This window comes from Gouania willdenowi, chromosome 17 (genome assembly GCF_900634775.1).
Source record: "Gouania willdenowi chromosome 17, fGouWil2.1, whole genome shotgun sequence".
Taxonomy (NCBI): Eukaryota; Metazoa; Chordata; class Actinopteri; order Blenniiformes; family Gobiesocidae; genus Gouania; species Gouania willdenowi.
Window position 1 is genome coordinate 23,016,134 of NC_041060.1, and position 11,432 is coordinate 23,027,565.

At 44.2% G+C, this 11,432-nt stretch overlaps 1 protein-coding gene across 1 annotated transcript; it reads left to right on the forward strand.

The window, feature by feature from the left end:
- The first annotated feature begins 375 nt into the window (after positions 1-375).
- Positions 376-9,450, forward strand: snap47 (synaptosome associated protein 47). The gene is made up of 5 exons (XM_028473592.1): positions 376-492; positions 1,678-2,194; positions 3,929-4,425; positions 4,696-4,811; positions 7,861-9,450. The coding sequence occupies exons 2-5, from the start codon at positions 1,689-1,691 to the stop codon at positions 8,005-8,007; spliced, it is 1,266 nt and encodes a 421-aa protein (XP_028329393.1). The 5' UTR covers positions 376-492; positions 1,678-1,688; the 3' UTR covers positions 8,008-9,450.
- Positions 9,451-11,432: the final 1,982 nt, after the last annotated feature.

The following is an 11,432-nucleotide window of genomic DNA, read 5'->3' on the forward strand; positions in this document are numbered from 1 at the left end:
AAACATTTTTAACTTTGCATTGCTTTCTGTATTTTTTTTTTTCGTTTCGTTAAGTTGTTTAATTAATTTTGAATCAAATGAAGTGGAATATATATTTTTTAAAATCTTCTATATTCTTGGCTATAATAATATTTTCTTTACTTTTTTATATGAACTAACAAAGCACGGTCAAGTAATACTGTAAATCTAATATGTAAATGTAAAAATATTTTTGTTCGATAATGTATTTATTTGTTATTGCTTGTTAGTAGATAGATAGCTTTATTTCAGACTCGGGGTCCATACAAACAAACACAAAAACACTTATAAAAAGGTCTCACAGTCAAAATTTAGTATAATTATTTATCATTTTAACCTACACGCGCTTCAGGGCGACGTCACATCCGCTGGTAACAGATGCCGTTTTGGTGAGGTTCCGTAATAAATGTGTAATAAATGGGTGAAGGTGAAGACAGAGTGGCCCTGACGTGACGTTTGATCGTGTAACAGAAGGTAAAACAGATCGTTTTATGTGCTTCAGTTGTTTAGAGTCAGCAATGACGTAAACATAGATGTAAACAAAGCAATGCGATGTTCAGTAAAACCTGGGAACACGAACGATCCGCAGATAAACCTGAGTGTGTTGTCAGATTTACTCTGAGCAGTAGTAGTAGCAGTATATTTACACGTCTATATATGTTGTATGTAAACACGATCTGGATGAAGGTGTTCAGACTAATGACGTTTCACCAACAGGAAGTGTAACCACAATGTTTTTCAAATCCATCTTTTTTAGTATAAAGTGTGTCTTTCTATAGCTCTGACAGACTACACTCTTCTCTGAAGACTTTCTGTCAGATGTGGGAATGTTACTGTGGGAATCTGCGCACATTCATTTTGCAGAGCATTTATGGGGTCAGGCACTGATGTTGGACAATAAGGACGAGCCCAGAAATTCCCTTCCAGTTCCTCCTGGAGGGATGAGAAGAAAATCATCCATGAAAGCAAAGTCAGACCCATGTTTATTCTTCTTATTCATATTATGCCGATAAGGATTTGGATCGACAGCTGATAATATTGGCCGAAATTAGGCATTTTTATAATAGGCAGTGGCTATTTGTACTGTTAGCGTATCAATATACCGACATTCTATCCATACGCAGCGCCCCTATTTGGCCAGTTTAGGTCACGTGACTAAGACTCAACCTTACCCTAAACCTAACTCTAACCCTAACCTTAAAAATTGTTGCAATATTGGGTTTTTAACCTAACCCTAAAACGCTACTTATGTGTACTTCGGTAATCGTACCAATAGCACCAGGGGTTGTCCCCATGGCAACCGTGCAAATAGACAAAATCATAATTGGTGTTCCTCAAATTTCTCTGCGAATCAGGCTCAGACTGGCCTGAGACTTTCAACACGGCTGCTGCTTGGTTCAAGGGTGTGCGACGTCGGATTTGTTTGGACTGCAATGATTCCGTTTATATATTATTTCATTAAATTGTCTTAAATGCAGCTTTCCAGAACAGCTCAATGTTGACAGATAGTCATGGTAACTCAGGATAAATATTGGTTCTAAATAATTGGTATCTTCCCTAAACAAAACTAATCTGTCCACCTTTAGTTCTCATGTTTTCCTCAGACACAGTAACTACAGAATTAAAGCTTTCATGGTGCTCCCTGTCTTTGTCTCCCAGGTAGGTTCACCATGATCCGGGACGCGTCCATCCACAGCTGGCCCGGCTCATACTATCTGAGTACTGAGCGGCGGTGGGAATATGGCGTCCTCTCCCTCAGCAGGACCAAGCTGTCCTTCGTGTCCAGTCAGAAGAAGAGTGGTGCACAGCAGTCGGAGGTCCTGGCCAGCCTGCGTCTATCCTGCATTGTGGAGATAAAAATGGAGTCCTCCAGCTTCATCTTCGGCGTTCTCACTGTACTGGAGGAAGGGAACATCAAGCACTGGTTTGGGTCTCTGAAGCCCAGCAGGGCGGCAGTCTTCAATGTGCTCGAGCACTTCTGGAGAGAGCGGCTCCTGCCAGAGGACGCGGACGGCAAGCCACCATCGTCAAAAGGCAGGGAGCTGATCGGTCTGGTAGCTGGAGCGCAGAGACGCCTGCAGGATGCAGGGCTGGCACTGAGCCACCAGGGGGAGCAGTTTGACAGTACAATGCAGGGACTGGAGAAAATGGACTCCGATCTGGGCGTGGCTGACAGGTAACATCCTCATGTCATGTGTCTAGGAGTTTTAACAGCAACGTTACTAAAGTATGAATATATCACATACATGTCAACCTTAGCATCAGCTGTATCGGATTCAGGGCCGGTAATCAGAAAATTTAAGGTGTCGGTGATCAGAAAAAGTAGCTCGTTAATTAGGTGATTTTTTTATGTCAGCAGGCGTGAAAGTTACTGGTTTCCAACATACTACTCACAAGTGAAGATGTCTGCAGTGTGGAAATATCATTAAGATTGGCCCTCATTTATCAACCGTTCGTACATTCAGATCTGAGCGTTCGACCAAATTCACGCAAGCTTCGGTATTTATCAATTCTGACGTGAGCTCACGCTACGATCAGATCTCACGTCAGGTCTGAGCTCGTGTACGCAAATTTGAGTGAGTGATTTTATGGTTCAGCTGATAAATCTGACTGAGACTGAAAATAAAGTATTAATCAAGCCTCAGCTGTCATTTAAGCATAAGCAAACACACATTCAGAACAGAACTAATCAGATTATTAAAACAAATTAAACAAAGTAAAATTAATTAAAAAAAAAAAAGCCCACATTACCTTTGACAGAATACCGTATAAACCCCCTAATAAACTCTGCTACAGAGCAACACACTTAGTGTGCACACACGCACACGCACCTCATTCATGCTTTTAAATGTAAAAAGTTCCTTAAACTTTTACAAATGCACTGCAGTAATCGTTAATGTAATAAATTATAGGTGAAACTGGCTGAAGGCATAATAAACACAGTCAAGGGACATAATTTAGTCATTTTAAGGATTTTTAAAGTGTTTAAATCATAAATTTCGATTAATGTGATATTTATTGCCTAATGTGTGCGGATTGACTCCGTTTGGCGGTGTTTCACGTGCTGCAGCCATGAAAGGAAGTAATAAAACTCTGGCACTTTTAGTCCGTCTCGGTTCTCTCTCTGACTCAATCCACTATAGAAACAACTCTTGTATCACTACACAAAAAGTTGAAACATGGCGGTGTGACTGGAAAAGGTAGTGACCGGGGCTGAGGTTTGGAGCTGACCATTCACAGCACTAGCTGACTACGCGTCAAGGCGTCGACTTGACGGGTAGTCAGGATTTTTGGGAGGCGCACGTAAGGTTACGGGGGAGGGGGTCTGAGCCTACGTGCGTCTACAGCGGGGGATTTTACGCAGAACCTTAAATTAGGCTTGAGGCTGATATAAACGTCGTATCTGTGCGTCTCCAGGATCTCTGTTATGAAGTTGCTCGCAGTGCACACAGGGGGGCAGACATCACTTGGTCAGTAGCGGATCCTCTTCCACAGAGCGTTTAAATGTGCTTCTTTGATTCCAGTTTTCACACGTTCAAAAACCACCTCAGATGTGAGATGCCGATTTTCATCTTGGAAAAGCTTCTTTTTTTGTTTGACCTCAGTGAGCGGGGCCTAGGAGGGTTAGGGTTGGTTAATGATGATCAAATTCAGCCACCGTATTTATCAACACCCTATCATTTGTACGCTGAGATTGGTCAAAAATGGAGGTCCAATATTATTGAACATTTGTATTTTAAACCAAAATATTGGATCGGGGCCCAAAAATGTGATCGAGATATAGATAACTTTGATAGTTTCAAGGGCTGTCTTTATTTGTCCTAGTTTGGTATTAAAGGTGATGGTGTGTCCTGAAGCAGGACCAGTTGAATATGTTAAATATGTAACTTGGTGTATTTCTGTCTCACAGACTCCTGTCAGAGCTAGAGTCTCCCTCCTGGTGGCCTTTTGGTAAGCAGTCCTGGAAAACCCAACCAGAGGCCAAAGCCGATGACGCGATCAAAGCAGCAGCCTCGGCCGCAGCCGGACGGACATCGGGTCGCAACAGAGTGGTCGCCAGCATCCCCGCCGTGGTGTCCGTCCCGGGACAGGAGCCGAGGCACGGCTGTCTGCTGCTGCTGGTGTCCTCCATGGAGGTGAGGAACGCCAGCTGTCAGCTGCTGCACCGCTTCGAACGCAGCGAGGTGGACGAGGTCAGGGTCCACAGTCCGTACGAGGTCAGCATCAGACAGCGCTTCATCGGGCGGCCCGACGTCTGCTTCAGGCTGCTGTCGGCTCGCCTGCCTCACGCTCTGCCGCTGCTGGAGATACAGTACAAGAAGAAGCTGGAGTTCACCGGCGAGTATGCCGCCTTCAGCGCATCACGTCTGTCTCCGTCAGAGTCAGAGGGGGCGGGCGCCGGCACCGGTGAGAAACTCACCTCTGACACTATATCTCATCAAGCTTCTCATACAAGTCAACGCTACACAGTGCTATACAGTGACAAATCTAACTTTCCCTAGAACTATGTGTGTTTTGATGATTGGAAACTATGAGTGTAAATGATGTCCCATTTTGATTTATCAGAGTTGAGGACTGTTAGCGTTGTCTTTTTTCATGTTTAGTTATTATGTGACCAGCAGGTGGCGGTAATGATCTGTCTTTCTGTATCCCACCTGTCCTCTATCAAACTCTCAGGACTCCAGAGGACGCAGGACAGCGAGGTGCTGCTGGAGGTACCAGCGGGAGAGCTTCCCCAACTGCAGGTCCTGCACCCCACTGTGAGCCAGGCCGAGGCCCAGGAGCTCAAACAGGTAAGGAGAGAAAGGTGGGGTCAGACAGGTGAGGTCTCATGTGTGAGCTCATGGATCAGTGTTTCTCAAATATGGGTACGCGATGGCACTACAGGGGGCACTTGAGAGAGAAGAAAATTAACAAATGAAATAATTAAAATATGGGGTTTTATAATTTAGTTTATTTTTAGTTAAAAATGATAATCACACTGAATATTACCAGCAACTCACAAAAACACACAAAATAAGAGAATAATATACCGAATAATAAAAAGAACAAACAACAAAATACACAAAATGTCACCAAACTCTCACACACTAAGAGAGAAAAATAATGTTATCAGCAACACACGAAACGACAACAAAGACACACTAAATGAGAAAAAAATCCACAAGATCACTACAGAATACACACAAATAACAGAGAAACGTACAAAACGACATAAGAAACAACCAAACGACACCAAAAACACACGCAATGAGAAAGAGACTCATTTAAATAATACCAACAACACACAAAATTAGAGAAAAATATACTGAATAATGAAAAGAACAAACGACAACAAAATCAGAATCAGAAATCAGAATCAGAATCAGAAATGTTTTATTTGCCATGTACAGTTTTGAGGACAGTACAAGGAATTTGACTTGGTGGTTGGTGCACAAAACAAGCAACAAAAAGAAATAAAAGAAATAAAAACAGAACAACAAAGCACAACCCAGCAACAATAATAATAATAATAATGATAAATATAAAGGATGAGGGATAAATAAAGGATAGAGAATAAAGGATAAATAGGATAAATATAAATATAAATATATATATATACAGTGCAGCAGGTATCAAGCTGGTGGAGGTGGTGATCGGGTGGGGGGGGGGGGGGTTCAGTGGGTGACTTGGGGTGTGTTCATGTGGATGGTGGCAGAGGGAAAGAAGCTGTTTTTGTGTCTGGAGGTTCTGGTCCTGATGGACCGAAACCTCCTACCAGAAGGGAGAGATTGAAACAGTTTATGACCGGGGTGGGAGGGGTCGGCCACAATCTTTCCTGCACGCCTCAAAATCCTGGAGGCGTACAGGTCCTGGAGGGAGGGCAGATTGCAGCCGATGACCTTCTCTGCAGAGTGGATGATACGCTGCAGTCTGGCCTTGTCCTTGGCCGTAGCTGCAGCGTACCAGATGGTGATGGAGGAGCAGAGGATGGACTGGATGATGGAGCTGTAGAAGTTCACCATCATCTTTGTTGGCAGACTGAACTTCTTCAGCTGCCGCAAAAAGTACATCCTCTGCTGAGCTTTTTTGATAAGGGAGCTGATGTTCAGCTCCCACTTGAGGTCCTGAGTGATGATGGTCCCCAGGAAGCAGAAGTACTCTACAGAGCTCACTGTAGAGTCTCCCAGGGTGAGGGGGGTGAGGGGGGCTGGGTTCTTCCTGAAGTCTGCTATCATCTCCACTGTCTTTAAAGCATTGAGCTCCAGGTTGTTCTGGCTGCACCAGGACACCAGCCGGTCTGTCTCCCACCTGTAGTCGGACTCGTCTCCATCAGCGATGAGACCGATGATGGTCGTGTCGTCTGCAAACTTCAGGAGTTTGACCGACTGGTGAGAGGAGGTGCAGCTGTTGGTGTACAGGGAGAAGAGCAGAGGAGAAAGAACACAGCCCTGAGGAGATCCAGTGCTGATGGTCCGGGGAGCAGAGATGGTTTTTCCCAGCTTCACGTGCTGCTTCCTGTCAGACAGGAAGTCTGTGATCCACCTGCAGGTGGAGTCTGGCACGTTCAGCTGGGAAAGCTTGTCCTGAAGGAGAGCTGGGATTATTGTATTAAAAGCAGAGCTGAAGTCCACAAACAGGATCCTGGCGTAGGAGCCTGGGGAGTCCAGGTGCTGGAGGATGAAGTGGAGAGCCAGGTTTACAGCATCGTCTACTGACCTGTTGGATCTATAGGCAAACTGCAGGGGGTCCAGGTGGGGGTCGGTGATGTCCTTGATGTGGGAGAGCATGAGGCGTTCAAAGGACTTCATGACCACAGATGTCAGAGCGATGGGTCTGTAGTCATTAAGTCCTGTGATCCTCAGCTTTTTAGGGACAGGAACGATGGTGGAGGCCTTAAAACAGGCTGGTACGGTGCATGTCTCCAGTGAGGTGTTAAAAATGTCTGTGAACACTGGAGACAGCTGATCAGCACAGTGCTTCAAGGTAGAGGGAGAGACAGAGTCCGGTCCACAAGCCTTACGGGGGTTTTGTCTCCTGAAAAGTCTATTCACATCTCTCTCTTTGATGGAGAAAGGTGTCTCTGTAGGAGGGGGGGAGGAGGGGGGGAAGATAGGGGAGAGAGCCTCTGTAGGCAGCTGGGGTGAAACTGTAGCTTTGATGTGGGGGGTGAAGGTGTTGGAGTGAGGCTGGTCAGAGGTGTGAGGGGGGTTGGAGTCAGGTCTGTCCCATTGTCTGTCAAATCTACAATAGAACTCATTCAGACTGTTGGCCAGGCAGAGGTCGTTAGCAGCAGCAGGGGCTCTGGGCTTGTAGTTTGTAATTTGCCTGAGCCCTCTCCAGACAGAAGCCGAGTCATTTGCAGAGACACAAAATCTATTCACGAGGCACTAAATACTGTTTCATTCCACTTATTTACAAAATGAGATTATTTAATTATTTTAATTCAATCATTATGCCCTTAAATTTTATTTTTATTTTAACAGTATTCTGAGCAAAATGTTGGAAAAAGGGAGTACATGTATTCAAAAATTAGAGAAAGGGGGTGCTTGAGCCAAAAAAGTTTGAGAACCACTGGATTATAGATAATTGAAACAGATTCCTTGTGATTTCAATTGGCTGCCATTTTCTTACCTCGTCATTGTCTTTTTTTTTTTTCTTTTTTATGGAAAGGGGCTTATTTCAAAAACATGAACGTCACCTTGTTGCAAAGCAAAAAATTTTGTCAAGTTATAAAATAAAATAAAAAGTTTACAAAATGATGTGGCATAAAAGTTGTGGTAAAAACGACCTCATCAAACACACACACTTTGACACACAGTACCTGTCTCTCTGACTCCTTACCGTCACACGTGTGTGCAGATGTTGATGCAGCTGAGGACTTTGGCACTGGAGGCAGAGTCAGAACTGGAGCGTCAGGATGAAGTTTTGGACGTATTGACGAGCTCAACGGACCGTGTGAGCATGAGCATCGAGAGGCAGACGGGCCGGATGAGGAGGCTGCTGTAGAGAAGAGGTCGGAGGTCAGGGGTTCAGCTATCAGTGGATCAGGGATTGGGAACCAAATCGAAAGCCTCACTGGGAGCAGTGGAAGAATGGACAATATGTCAAAACCATCTGCTGGGGCTGCTTTTTGCTCTAGAGGTGCAGAACCAAGGAGATGAGACAGTCCAAGGTTTAAAGTCGACAAAGACGTTACGACAGGAGGTTTCAGTCTGCAGAGATGAAGGAGGTTTCAGTCGGCGAATACGAACCAGTCGAAGGTTTTACGTGAACATTGAAGGTTTTTATCTGCGGAGATGTGACCAATAAAGTTTCCAGTCCGTACTGACAGAATGATTTAGGGTTTTCGTCTGCAGAGATGGAGAGATTGAAGGTGTTGGTGTTTGTGCAGATAGAAGGAGTTAAGGTTTTACTCTGAAGAGTTCCATAACGTGATGGTTTCCATCCACTAATATGTAATAGTTGAAGGTTTTGGTCTGCAGAAGGCTTTAGTCAGCAAATACATAAGGTTGTCATAGAGAGTTTGAAAGGTTTTGATCAGTATATTCAAGACGAAAAAAATGAGAGTCTGCAGACTCAATCAGACACTGATGGGACGATGGAGAGTTTTTCTGTCTACTCCGACGCAGACAGGGTTAAGATCAAATTGTACATTGTTAGCCCCAAAATTTGGGTAATGGTTACATGTTGGTAGTACGTACACCACACAGCATGGCTCCACTCATCAGGTCGACTTCTGTCACCAGTTTTCCATCAGAGGACGATTCTAAACATGTCACACGCAGAGATGACTGCAACCAACATCAGAATCACTAGAAGGACTGGTTTATTTGCTTATTACTTTATGACTTTATTGCACGAAAACAAATGTTTCTTTAGAGGCTCAAGGCTGACTCAGAAGAACCGTGATTGCTGCTGCGAAGATGCAAAGAGAAGTGATGAACTAATCAACATTACATTTTAGCCTCGGCTGAACCTGTTGACAAGTAAAAATCATACCTGACGGTACCTGCTAGTACCTACAATAGGCCAATGGAAATAATAAGCGACGTTTGTGGCGCTGTGTGTTGCGGTGTAGGTCTTGGCTATGGAAGAGGGCCATTAGTGTGCAATATCTTTAATGTGCAGTGTTTTTAGTTCTCGTTTTACTGTAAAATCAGAATCAAGAGTTTTAACCACAACTGACAGATAAGTTTGTCTTTCTGAGACGGATCAGGAGCTTTAAAGCTGATTGTGTGGTATGTAACGCAGCAGCAGGGTCAAAGGTCAGAGCCTTCAATGGCCAAGGAGGTGGAAGGTCAACGACTTCATTGATTGCTTATCAATGAACCATTGATTTAAAGTGGCATGTTTTAGCTTTTCTGCTCCTTTTATGTGTCTTTATTTCACATTTGCACAGTAAACAAAGTCAAAGGCCGGAGCATCTGAATAAATACACTGTGTATGTTTGTTGGTGAGTTTATTGTGTGTTTTCTGTCATTGGTCACAAATTCCTCACTTCACAGTATTCCTCATGTATTGTATTGGCTGACACTTTGAACTACCTGCCTAATACTGTGTGGTTCTCCCTCTCCCTCCAGTCAGTGGTGCTAATGTTCTGGCATACACCGTATGACCAGGCGCCTGCGAGTGACAGAAAGCTCCTTAGCACACCGTTTATTTGAGTAGATTCTGGGACTAAACACTGGGAATCCCAGGCTGTAGCAGCTCACCACATCAGTATTTGCATTCCTGGCTGGGAAAGGGGAAGCGCGGTCCCAAGCTGCTTCACAACATTAGGAAGTGGTGGCGGTCGACCCCGACCACAGATACATTAGATCCGGCTCGGCTGTGCCAGTGGATGGCGTGGAGACGATAGGGAGTGATCTAGCCTTGACTTCCAGCTCTGTTGACATCACGGCGGTGCGGTCGGTGGATCACCACTGACGGTCTAGCAATCAGCGGCTGGTTTGATGCAGCTCGCGAGAACTCAAAGATCGCAGATGAGCCGTTAAACCATAAACTCATGGACGCGACGTCATGTCACGCTTTCAACCGTCTCTCAGTCTGTTTCTTTCTGCTCCCCGGTACTTTCCCAGATGCTGAAATGAACCAGGACATTACAGCATGTTTTCACACACACACTCACACTCTCTCTCTCTCTCTGTTGGGCTAAGACCAATCCAAACTCAGCTGTGGTCTCTGTTTCCAATGTCAAAACACCTGAACCTGAACCCCACATCATGCTGATCACAGTGTCCAGAAGTAAGGACGGACATAAATTGTGATAACATGCTCAATAGCAGAGGTGTAAAAGTACTGATATATTCTACTCAAGTGGAAGTACTGTTATTTGATTGAAATTGTACTCAAGTACAAGTAAGTCATGTATAAAAATACTGAAGTACAAGTAAAAAGTAGCTGAATTGCATAGTACTCAAAGTAAAAGTTACTAGTTACTTTTACAATAAGTCCACCTGATAACCCTGTTCCTTTCACCTTTACACCCGTTCAGCCAACAGCGCTACATGCTAAGCTAACCAAAATGTGGGACTAGCTACTGGTATAAATTTCCTTCACAGTCTCAGAGGAAGACAACACCTTTACTGGATGTAGAACATGGAATGTAAAGATTCAACTTTGAGTTAACTTATCCCTAACCTGGAAAAACACCATCAGCATGCCAACATTCGGTGGAAATATCAAACAGCTGCTGCACAGACTGACAGAACAAGTTTGGATGAACTACGTCCGGGCCCGCGAAACGTCTCCGTGCCGAATAGTGCGTATATTGTTCCCATGAATTCAGTCAAATGACTTGGTTCCACGAGTAAAAAAAGGTCTCCGAGAGGCTCTTGACATCCACTCATTGAATATCCATGTCAAATTACAGCTCGATTCAACGAGCATTAACGGAGGAGTAGTCCTGGCGCCCCTGTGGCACATAGGAGTAATAGGGCCTATTCATATATTGGTATGTGTCAATGATGTGGTACCACCAACTGTAATATTTGACTCACAAATACATTTTAATGGAAATTGCAGAAAAAAGGGGGGTGGGCCCCTCAGACCCCTAATAAAATTGTGCGAGGCATAATCGTAATCTATGTTGAATTACCTTTGAAACAATATATCACACGACTATGTTCCCAAAAATGTAAAAATCATCGGAAATGGGGGTGGGCCCCCGGGCCCCATTTCAGAAAAAGGGCTCCGAGCCCCTTATCATATTCATTCATAGAGTATTCATACCAAACTGCTTTCCGATCTAACGAGAACTAACAGAGAACCTGTCATTTGAAAAATGGGAACCCTGACACGTGTGGGGTAATGGGCTCCATTTATATATTGGTATGTGCCAATGATTCGGTACCACCAACCGTCGTAATATTTGACTCGGAAATAAATGAGAAATCAACTTTTTGTTTTTTTTCTTTTCCCCCTGGGCCCCA